The sequence below is a fragment of the Colletotrichum tamarilloi genome, assembly GCF_030869305.1.
Source record: "Colletotrichum tamarilloi strain Tom-12 chromosome Unknown Scaffold_5.1, whole genome shotgun sequence".
Taxonomy (NCBI): domain Eukaryota; kingdom Fungi; phylum Ascomycota; class Sordariomycetes; order Glomerellales; family Glomerellaceae; genus Colletotrichum; species Colletotrichum tamarilloi.
In genome coordinates, this window is record NW_026849388.1 from 1,171,903 (window position 1) to 1,183,129 (window position 11,227).

The 11,227-nt window shown below is 54.1% G+C and overlaps 6 protein-coding genes across 6 annotated transcripts; 5 read left to right on the top strand and 1 right to left on the bottom strand.

Moving 5' to 3' along the window:
* Positions 1-600: 600 nt before the first annotated feature.
* Positions 601-927, top strand: CTAM01_02502 (uncharacterized protein; the record flags this gene model as incomplete). Its single annotated transcript, XM_060518540.1, has 1 exon — positions 601-927. One exon carries the CDS (start codon positions 601-603, stop codon positions 925-927), a length of 327 nt encoding a protein of 108 aa, XP_060387173.1.
* A 921-nt stretch (positions 928-1,848) lies between these two features.
* Positions 1,849-2,311, top strand: CTAM01_02503 (uncharacterized protein; the record flags this gene model as incomplete). The annotated part of the gene is made up of 2 exons (XM_060518541.1): positions 1,849-2,101; positions 2,196-2,311. Coding segments are annotated over 2 exons (369 nt in total), but the record flags the coding sequence as incomplete, so codon positions are not given.
* Positions 2,312-2,781: 470 nt separating this feature from the next.
* On the top strand, positions 2,782-4,212 carry CTAM01_02504 (uncharacterized protein; the record flags this gene model as incomplete). The annotated part of the gene is made up of 1 exon (XM_060518542.1): positions 2,782-4,212. The coding sequence occupies one exon, from the start codon at positions 2,782-2,784 to the stop codon at positions 4,210-4,212; it is 1,431 nt and encodes a 476-aa protein (XP_060387175.1).
* Positions 4,213-4,347: 135 nt separating this feature from the next.
* CTAM01_02505 (TatD family hydrolase) lies at positions 4,348-5,732 on the bottom strand (the record flags this gene model as incomplete). Its single annotated transcript, XM_060518543.1, has 3 exons — positions 4,348-5,276; positions 5,335-5,512; positions 5,577-5,732. The coding sequence occupies 3 exons, from the start codon at positions 5,730-5,732 to the stop codon at positions 4,348-4,350; spliced, it is 1,263 nt and encodes a 420-aa protein (XP_060387176.1).
* A 1,025-nt stretch (positions 5,733-6,757) lies between these two features.
* CTAM01_02506 (ribonucleotide reductase) lies at positions 6,758-9,612 on the top strand (the record flags this gene model as incomplete). Its single annotated transcript, XM_060518544.1, has 4 exons — positions 6,758-6,776; positions 6,831-6,988; positions 7,045-9,514; positions 9,569-9,612. The coding sequence occupies 4 exons, from the start codon at positions 6,758-6,760 to the stop codon at positions 9,610-9,612; spliced, it is 2,691 nt and encodes an 896-aa protein (XP_060387177.1).
* A 1,066-nt stretch (positions 9,613-10,678) lies between these two features.
* Positions 10,679-11,227, top strand: CTAM01_02507 (uncharacterized protein; the record flags this gene model as incomplete). The annotated part of the gene is made up of 1 exon (XM_060518545.1): positions 10,679-11,227. The coding sequence occupies one exon, from the start codon at positions 10,679-10,681 to the stop codon at positions 11,225-11,227; it is 549 nt and encodes a 182-aa protein (XP_060387178.1).

Genomic DNA, 11,227 nt, shown 5'->3' on the forward strand with positions numbered 1-11,227 from the left:
CAACTTTTGCTCGGCAGTGAAGTCGGCGACGATGGAGGGGCAAAATTTGGCGTCGAATCGGGTAGATGTAAGACGAGACCTGGCGATGGTCTGTCGAGGTCGAAGGTGTCGGTCGGATGTTCTCTTGAACGGTCGTCTGCCTGTCTAGGTTGTCGAGTGCGAGGTTCGTCTCGGTCTCTGGCTGGACTGCTGGGTGGTTCAGGGAGAGGAGTGGATGGGATGGGGGAAGAGGAGTCAAATTGGGCGAGAATGAAGCCTTTGTTCGGAGAGGCAGGTTGCGGACACAGGCCGAGTGGATAGTATTAGTCAACTTCTTTACCCGACAGCGCGACTTTCAGTGCCCCCGAGGGAGGGGCCCCCCAAGGGCCCCAAGGGCCCCAATGCCCCAAGGGTGCTCCGCGGTGCTGGTTGGCTCCGACCATTGGCCGACGGCCTTGTTCATTTCCCTGCAAGAGGGTACGCCGCACCCCACGCATCTGCGTTACTTGCTGCGTACCTATGTACCGCTGCAGGCTGGTCGCTTGTCTTCCTCTTGGAGATAGTTCCATCGACGGGAGACTTGACTCCTTGGGACTGAGACTCGAGTGAGTGGCCAGGCATATGCTAGCCATCCAGGCCTGGAACCTCCACCCACACACGACGCCGCTTGGTAATTACCTACGCCCACGTCCTCTCCCACCACTTCCACTGAGTCTCGCACGCAAGAGGGAAAAACATCACACCGGAATCATTAGCACCTCACCCATTCCCATGTGCAGAATACCGCCAGCGCCTCGCTATTTTTGCCTTGGTCCGAAGGTTCCCGGTACCGCAAGGGCAATGTGCAGCCCCCCACCCGCCGATGAACGGGGACGTGCCCCATCTGACGTCCCATCCTCCAATCACCTACGAGGTTTCCAGTCAACATATGCTAAGCTTCTACATTGAACCGGGAATGGCATTACAGCCAAGTCACAGCAATAGGACATTCCGAATTTCCGTATCCTCATAACCTGCCTTCTTTCCGAGCACGCCCTTTCCAACTCCCGGAACCATGACCGGGAAGCATGAGCACTCGATCTTGAGCTCCTCTCCACAGTCCGCACTCCACTGTTGTTGATGCACACATCCACCCGTCATCACTCACCCATGGCTGGCGAACGAATCATCGCTTGGCCAATCTTCTGAGAGCCCCGCGGCAATTGCGCATCTCTGGCCTGACAGTGTTCCGACGCCCCTCGTTTTCGGGCTGTTGGCAATTGACGTCTTCAAGTCGCATTTTTAGTTGATCGACATCTGTTTTTGGTTTTGTATTCCATGTCGCTGTGCCGTGTACGGAGTATTGTTCAATCTCTAGCAGTAAGAAGAAAATTCTGACGCTGTCAATCAATGCGGCCTCTCTTGGATTGAGTTCTAGAAACATTCCACTGACGAAACGTTATTACACAGATTCTAAGTTTTGTGCGCACAAATGAGTCCACTTACGCCGTGGCTTGCATCGCTCGTGGAAGATTATTAATGTTTCGGTACTAAATACCGGCGGTAAATGCAATACCCGCGCTACGGTCACGACAGTAGCAATCCCAATTACCCAAGTCCCGACTTCCCCCAACCACGTTATTCGTTGCTCACGATGAGAACCCGGGTCCATCATGACTCGGCTGGTCTCGTTTGGGCATGGTCGCGGGTTTCTGGTGTCAACCTTGCCGTGTTTCCTCTGGCGTGTCTGGGCATCGCATCGTGCCACAGCTTGTTAGTTGTTACAATCCTTCAGTGTGTGCGTCCTTGTGAAAGGACCCTTAAATCTGAATTTCTAAGCAACTGCCAACCCCTCCGACCCTCGGAAGCGCCACCGGCCATGTTCGGGAAGTAGGCCCGACCGTGCCTCTCAGCCGCTGCATCCTGCACCTATTCCTTTCTACATACATACTTCAGGCTCCAGGGACTTTACCGCGCAGACCAGGACCGCCGTCTGCCAGGGAGGGACCACAGCCCCGCTGGCTGGCTGCTAATCTGCCCGTTTACCCATGTCTTTCTCGCTGCCCACGCCCTGGGCTTGCACGTTTGATGCCAACCATCTCAAGTGTGATACCTTACCTTACAGGCTTACGCAACGTACTCCGTACCTTAGGTAAGGCACATCTCGGTCCCAGAACATCGTGAACCCTGCCGTCCATGTCGCCGTCAACAAAACAACCCTTACGCCTCCACTGTAAGCAACTTGCTCCCGTCATTTGCAGGCTCCGGGCTGGGTACCATGGGTGCCTTGGCCGCCGGCCTCTTCTCTACCTTAGGCCCCGCCGGCACGCATGGTCGGATCGGGCACCCATAACCCGTAGCCGTCTCGCCTTGCCTACCTAAGCATTCCGATCCTGTCAGCGTCCCTGCGGACTGCCTTCCTCCCCTTGTCCAACCTTAACGTCTGCCGCCCACAGAGCCACTGCTCCGTGCCCCTCCGTTGTGGTCCGTGTCCCCCTGTTCGCGGTAAGCCCCTCCGACCCCGTATGCAACATGTGCTCCGTGCACCATAATTGCATGTGAGCTTTTGACGGTACGGATACGCGACGCGTCTTTGCTCTACAACGATTCAACGACCAATAACAGAACCCATCTCCGCTCAAGATACTTCAGCCTCAGTCACTGGGGTGATTGACGACATTTCCGAGGCTCAAGCATCGCGATATTTCGTATCCCCCCCTCCCCACCCGCGAAGGTACAAGGAAAGTGCAGTACAGTGCACTCGCTCGCGACACATCAAAACACTGCCAGATTTTCCCTCACAAGCACAATGTTTTGACGGCCATGGCACGATTCTCAATCCCAACTACAGGACGCTTGTCGTCGACAGTACGACTACCGCCCAGCAACTCTTCCGTTCAAAAAGCTCTTGGACGCTTATCCCGTTCATCCTTGCTGTCTCTGGTCCTCGAATGGCTCAGTGATGAGAATGTACCACTATGCGCGCCTATACTAGACGAAGAGGATAATGATGACGGTCTCTACCCCCCGGCATCATCGGTAGAAGAGCTACGGACCATCTATGCGGATCTACAGTTCAGGAAAGGGTCCAAACGAGAGATCATTGATCGCATCACCGACGGCGATTGGAGTCATGGCCTAACCCTATACCAAATGGCGCTGGCAGATGCCCAATACCTTCAAGACCACCCCACCTCGCAGAAATGGAATGCCTATCGTATCATGCCTCTCAAAGAGGCTTCATACGTGGATGATGAAGAGCAGGCCCCAGAAGTCGACACTGCGTCTTTGACCCTTCCCCGGTTTCACCCATCCACCTTCATCCAAAACCTTCAGTCACACGTATTGCCCGACGTCAAAGCTCATTTTCATTTTCATCGACCCGAGGGGCTTACCCTCTCCGTCTTGCGCATCTTCATGGTCGAGTCTCCTTACAGCACGAGCATGACTCAACTCGGAACTGGTCTCACGCAATCCGACTCGGATCTCGACAGCTCACGGACGTTATTCATCGCCTTTCCAGATGCCTCGCCGTTCGTCTATTTGTCCAAATCTCAGACAGTCGGGTCTTTGGGAGCAAGCGAATCTAAAAGCTTCCGCAACCTGGTTGTCGAAGGAATACCGAAGGCGCTTTCTCGACCGCGGGAACGATACACACTGAAACCAACAAACATTACAACCAAGAACCTCGATGCGCTGTTGCAATCCAGAGGCGTTGGCCGAACGAATGCGGCAGGTGGCGGTTGGGATATCTATGCCGACAAGAAGAAGAATGAGTCACCGCTTGACACCATCTTACCAACACCGCCTTTGTCGGAAGATTCAGCGGATGACACCTCGGCTTCGGCGGCAAAGAGGGACTCCAAACGGAAAGCTGGCGCCGCTGAGACAGACGAAAAGTTTTACAAGAGAGCTCGTCTATGTGCCCAGGCCAGATTCGGCGATACAGCCAAAAACGACGATGGACTGGGCATCGAGCGAGTAGACATTGTCATGGAGGATCCTTTTCCTAACGACAGCTCTCGAGCTGAGTCAGGTGCTGAAGATCGGCCCCGAACACAGTCGTCAACTTGGGCCCCCAACGTCAAGCTGATATTGCACGGATCACATGTATTCGCGGGCATACGGCAGCTTGTGGAGAACGGCATCATAGATGGAGAGCGAGTGCCGGGATGGTTGACTGGGGAAGAAGGTGTCACAGTAGGGGCCGTACGGCATGGCCGGATCAGGGGCCATAAAGGGTCTGGCATATAAAATCCTCTCCGAAAGGAGGCTATCGTAGGCCGCAGTCGTTGCGTTGCGCGTGTACTTTCAATGATATTGATACCCCCCAAATTGATTTCTTTTCGAAAGTCTTCTGGTCTATTGTTCTATGCTGTGCTCTACGCTCTATTCTACGCCGAAAACCTTGACAGTATTTCTCCAAGCGGCTTCGCAAATGTCCTCAACCTCGACTCCCTTAATACCCGCCACGGCTTTAGCTACACGCTCAATCATGCATGGCTCGTTACGGCCCTTGATCATGGCTCCTTCCTCCCACTTCTCCTTCTTGACGACCTTGAAGCGCTCCGGCACTTCAGGTTCCTTTTTCTGATTCTTCTTCTTGGGCTGAGGCTTCGGAGCTGGGACTTCTGGGGTTGCAGTCCCGTTGGCAGCATCTTGAGCGGTGCCGTTAACCTCCGGCTTTTTCTCAATGAGATACTTGTAGCCGAAATGGCTCGGTCTAATTTCGCACCAAGGGCCATCGGTCTCAATCATCATCCTGTCCAGGCCGATCTGCTTGACGACTTCACAGTTCTCCTCGGTCTTGAAACTGCACCCATTGATGCCAATGTACAGGCCCAGATCCATCAACTCCTTGGCTTCCTGCATGGAACCAGTGAAGCTGTGCACAACGCCGCCCTTTTCCAGCTTCTCGAGCTTGTCCCCAAACTTGTCCTTGAGTAATTGGACGAAGTCCGCGTGTGCTGCTCTAGAGTGTAGGAAAAGGGGCAGCTGAGGCTTCGTCTCGAGCACGAGATCAAGCTGCGCTGCGAAAGCGTGGATCTGAACCTTCTTTGAGCAGTAGTGCAGGCGGTCGTAGTCGAGCCCGAACTCCCCAAAGGCGACGACGCCGGAGTGGGAGGCGGTCGACTCGTTGATGAGGTCACGAAGCTCGGCTATGATGGCCTCCGTCTTCTTCGGATCCGGCTCGTGGTGCTCAGAGATCGGCTTCTCGGGGTCCGGATCCGTGTTAATGCCCTCTGCGGCATCGTCCGAGCTGCTGAAGATTGCGCTGCTGCAGGGGTGGATTCCGATCGTCGTATACACGACGCCAGCTGCATTATCGCGAAGTCAATGACAGGTTGACGTAAGGTGCACATCTATTTGACTCACGGTAGTCTTTTGCAATATCCAGGGCATCTCTGGAGCTGGTGAAGTCGGACCCCGTGACTATCAGCTTGGTGCATCCGACTTCCTTCGCTCTTGAGATGACCCCGGCAAGGTCGTTAGGGTGCCGTTGCTTGCCGTGGTGCAGACCTCTGAAGATGGGATCGGCCAAGTTGATGCCAATCTACCAAGAATAGAGGGTTATCACGCTGAATCATGAGTAAGTTTGACGAGCGTGAGTTACACACATCAATATAGCGGGGCTGGTATGCCGGCTTACAGGCCTCTGTGGGAGTGGCCATTGTGAGTATGGGTGATGGCGATGACAGAAAGCTTCTATGCAATGGTTGGATCAACTGTTGCGGCCGTGCTCTGGTGAGAAACAGAGGTGAGAATCCTCTCATGGATAATGGGCAATGATGTCTTCAAGCTTCAAAATTTCATGTCTTCGAGGCAGGAAAACGCCAATTGATATAGTCGTGACGTCGTTTGGCCTCAATCTCACTGAGGCTGTTTAATTGATTTTGGCCTCTCTCACGTGACATCGTGATGGAGTGGAACCCCCGCCATGAAGCGACGTGCAGTGAACGCGTAAAGTGCCTACAGAAAAATCCATTAAAGTGCACCACCGCATCGCTGCGCTGAAACGGTGATGAGGGGTCAACGCGTGCACTGCACCCGACTAATCGGTTTGACGCGAGTAAAATCAATTAAAGAGTTTCAGAGTGCATTCCAAGCAGGACAGTTCCTCGGGACAAATGTGAAGTCATCTCTCCGTTGCAAGCGGCAACCCGCGTCAGATGGGAAGTGAGAAGAATGGGAAGAGACAAACAACAATCCATCCACAGTGGAGTTGTTGTCAGACTTGATTTCCAAGCCAGTCAGTCGTACGTACCTTAGCATTAGTCAAGTCCAGTGGTTGCCAGCTGTGAGATTGAGATTGTCCGTTCTTTTTACAGTCGTCCATTGTGTTCCAGGTAAGTGTTGGCTCGGGGATGCGAACGTGAACCGAGGGGCACGGGCGGAGATGCCTAGCCTACAAGGCCAGAAAACCACTTTTGCGGCCTTTTGCCAGCCAATTTATTATTGATGCCTTGACGTGCCCCCCCTGCCCCCCTACCTCGTCGCGCTAAAGTCCACTTTGGCGTTGAGACCCGTAGACGCGTTTCTACGCGAATTGGCACTGCCATAAGTATCTGCAGCACCTCCTGGCATCTTTCTATTCTCTTCTCAACCTCCCACAACCCAAACACTCTTGACGCAACTTCTTCTAGCACCATTACAGTTCTAATTCTTGGTGCTCTTGATACCCCATCTCTCTTCTACAGCAATTCACCTTCATCTTCTTGCTCTCGAGTGTTCCTACGTCTCCCGCGAGACGACCCAAAACCCCCCGTCTCCCACAATCTCATAGCCGAACTCAGGCACCATGTTCGTGAGGAAGCGCGGTATGTACTGCTCAGACGCGTTAAGTGGTCGCTCACGATACTAATTGAGCGCAGACGGGCGCCAGGAGCGCGTCCAGTTCGACAAGATTACTGCCAGAGTGTCCAGGCTATGCTATGGCCTCGACATGGACCACGTTGACCCGGTTGCCATCACCCAAAAGGTTATCTCCGGTGTTTACGGTGGTGTCACGACTGTGCAGCTTGATGACTTGGTAAACACTGCTCTCCTCTACCTCTCTCTACCGGGTGCTAACAATTTCATGAACAGGCCGCCGAGACTGCCGCATACATGACTGTCACCCACCCCGACTATGCCATCCTCGCTGCCCGCATAGCTGTCTCCAACCTCCACAAGCAGACCAAGAAGCAATGGTCTTCGGTCATTAGCGACCTCTACCACTATGTCAACCCTAGAAACAACCGGGCGTCTCCCATGATTGCCAAGGAGACATACGATGCCGTCATGAGACACAAGGAAGAGCTCGACTCTGCCATTGTCTATGACCGTGACTTCAACTACCAATACTTCGGCTTCAAGACCCTGGAGAGATCATACCTGCTCAAGCTTGATGGCAAGATTGCCGAGAGACCCCAGCACATGATCATGCGTGTTGCTGTCGGCATCTGGGGTGATAACGTCGAGCGCGTCATCGAGACCTACAACCTCATGTCCAGCAAGTTCTTCACCCACGCCTCCCCCACACTCTTCAACGCTGGTACCCCCCAGTGCCAGCTGTCTTCATGCTTCCTCGTCGACATGAAGGAAGACTCTATTGAGGGTATCTACGACACCCTCAAGACCTGCGCCATGATCTCCAAAATGGCTGGTGGCATTGGTCTCAACGCTCACCGTATCCGTGCAACTGGCTCCTATATTGCCGGCACCAACGGCACCTCGAACGGTGTCATTCCCATGCTTCGTGTCTTTAACAACACTGCTCGCTACGTCGACCAGGGTGGCAACAAGCGTCCTGGCGCTTTCGCCATTTACCTTGAGCCCTGGCACGCCGACGTCTTCGAGTTTATGGACTTGCGCAAGAACCATGGCAAGGAGGAGGTCCGTGCCCGTGACCTTTTCCTCGCTCTCTGGATCCCCGATCTGTTCATGAAGAGAGTCGAGAAGAACGCCGACTGGACCCTCATGTGCCCCAATGAGTGCCCTGGCCTGGCTGACTGCTACGGCGAGGAGTTCGAGGCCTTGTACGAGAAGTACGAGCGCGAGGGCAAGGGTCGCAAGACCATCAAGGCCCAGAAGCTTTGGTATGCCATCCTCGAGGCTCAGACCGAGACTGGCAACCCCTTCATGCTTTACAAGGATGCTGCCAACCGCAAGAGCAACCAGAAGAACCTCGGAACTATCCGCAGCTCCAACCTCTGCACTGAGATCATCGAGTACTGCGCACCCGATGAGGTCGCTGTCTGCAACTTGGCTTCCCTTGCCCTGCCCACCTTCGTTGACTACAACGATGGTGTCTACGACTTCCAGAAGCTTCACGAGGTCACTCAGGTCGTTGTCCGCAACTTGAACAAGATCATTGATGTCAACCACTACCCCGTTCCCGAGGCTCGCAACAGCAACATGCGTCACCGCCCCATTGGTCTTGGTGTCCAGGGTCTTGCTGATGCTTTCCTTGCCCTTCGCATGCCTTTCGAGTCTCCTGAGGCCCGTGATCTCAACAAGAAGATCTTCGAGACCATCTACCATGCTGCTCTGACCATGTCTGTTCAGCTGGCCAAGGAGGAGGGCACTTACTCCACGTACGAGGGCTCCCCTATCTCCCAGGGTATCCTCCAGTACGACATGTGGAACGTCAAGCCCTCTGACCTCTGGGATTGGGACTCTCTGAAGGAGCAGATCAAGGAGCACGGTGTGCGCAACAGTTTGCTCGTTGCACCCATGCCTACTGCCTCCACTTCGCAGATCTTGGGCAACAACGAGTGCTTCGAGCCCTACACCTCCAACATCTACCAACGTCGTGTTCTTGCCGGCGAGTTCCAGGTTGTCAACCCCTGGTTGTTGAAGGATCTCGTCGACATGGGCCTGTGGTCCGACGCCATGAAGAACCGTATCATCGCCGAGAACGGTTCTATCCAGAACATCCCCAACATTCCCGCTGAGGTCAAGGCTCTGTACAAGACCGTCTGGGAGATATCCCAGCGCACCGTTGTCCAGATGGCTGCCGACCGTGGTGCCTTCATCGACCAGTCCCAGTCCCTCAACATCCACATGAAGGACCCGACAATGGGCAAGATCACCAGTATGCACTTCGCCGGCTGGAAGCTTGGTCTCAAGACGGGCATGTACTACCTGCGTACGCAGGCAGCTTCTGCCCCTATTCAGTTCACCGTCGACCAAGAGGCGCTCAAGATCGCTGACGCCGCCGTCGGCAAGGCTCTCAAGAAGCGTGCGCCTCCTCCTGGCCACGTCGCCGCCCCTGTCGTGAATGTCCCCAGGCCCATGTACGCAAAGAAGGACTCTTCTTCTGCTCAGGACAACGGCATCCCTACCCCCAGCGTCACCCCTCCTCCTCCCAGAACTGCCCCGGCTCAGAAGCCTGACAACTTCACTGCCGATGTCGTCGAGGGTGACAGCCCTCGCGCGCTCCCCACTGAGCCCGCTGAGACTCTCAAGATTGAGGAGCTGCCCGTCTCCGGCAGCAAGACCCCCGATGCTGAGGACAAGACCGAGGAGAGCAAGGAGAGAGAGTTAGATATCTACTCCGAGGCCGTGCTTGCCTGTGAGTTACCCCACATAAATCTATTCCCTATGGCACTTACTAATTCCCCTCAAGGCAGCATCGAAAACCCCGAGTCCTGCATCATGTGCAGCGGCTGAAGAGCACTGTAGATGAAGTAGTGATGGATTTGACGGCTGATGACACACGTTGATGGCATATTATGGGGTTCGGGGCATTTCAGTATGGGATCACGCTGGTAATAGTTTTATGTTTCGGGCTCATGGGTGGTATTGGTCATTGACACCCCATTGGTATTTGTTTTGACGTACAACGCTCTGGGCAAGGCTGCCCTTTTTTGCTTTCTCGCATGGGCTGCTTACGAGAGGTTCTGGTCTTTAGACGCTCTTCCGCGGCTCAGAGGGCTCGACGGTTCCGATGCTAGGATTTTGACTGTTGCACACAGATCACGGCGTTGGGAAGAAAACTTGGTTTGGTCACAAGTCCTTTTAGCAGTAGTATAATTGTTACTCATACTCGTCAGCTACGCGACTTGCGAACTTGCAATCTAGTGAATTCGCACTCGATTGGGCGTTCCCCCAAAGCTTGGCCCATTTCCGATCAGTGGAAGGCGGCCTATACCCGCAATGTGTAATAAGACAGACAACATGAGCTGACATTGGCTGGGCCAGAACTTTCTCTCCCGCAAATGACAAGTCCCGTCTTGTGCGTCGGGTTCCTGTACGTTGTGCTATGAGCCTAGACAAACGCATGCGCGCGGGGAAAACATGCCGGAGCCGATCATGACAACATCAGCTATGTGTCTGGCCTCTCAGCTGTGCAAGGCTGCCACACACACTCTCTCTCTTACACTTACAAACGTATGCGTACGTGTGTACACGTTGGCCCCATGTAAGCAAATGGTCATTGGAAGTTGACGAGATGAAGGTCGTGGCCGCGGGGACGGGTCGCATGGTGCGGATCGTGTAGGCATCAGTCGAAGCGAACAAACGGCTTTTTGCTCGTCACAAGAGTGATGATACCGTAATGATGGCCCATCGCTATTGTGCTTCCAGTCGAATTGGTTATTCATCCACACACATACGCGCGGCCCGATGGAATGGGTCGAAGACAGATGGGCCGACACTGATTCGTTCGCGGAGTCGCGGTTTGTGTTTTTCCCCCTCAGACTGAGACCATTCATCTCGTCGATCTTTTGCCGAATGTATGTACTCTACTGGGCATAATGATGAAGGCAGAGTGACGGGTATGATGGGGAAATTGATCGTTGCTATTCCCATTGCGATGGTCTTTCTTGTGAAAACACCAGAGAAAGTCTTCGGCCCCTCCACAAATGTTCAACAATGTCAACAGTTCCCACAAGTAGACTGGCCTTCTCTTCTCAACTACCTACACAGAAGCAAATGCACACGTGTGCCAGAAAGCAAGCGGGAATTCCTACGGCCATCGGCTGAGAATCTCGGGCCTTGGCCATGTTGCAACTCTCGTGATATTTGCCCTCACGGCACCGTGGTGCTGCTCTTGGCGGCGTCGCAGTTTTGCTATTTTCTTGTTTGTTTCACACTATTCTCGGCTACCCGCATCATGCCACTCGACGGACAACACAACGTTCACACCCTTCTACATGACACGAGAAAGGGGCGGGGGCGGCTGTCTGCCTACGTAGGTCACCTGGTGATTGAAGACCTATATATTCGAGGAGGTGTTTGGATGGAAGGGCACGGATGGTGCGCGTTTCGCGAGGCAGGCATTTGA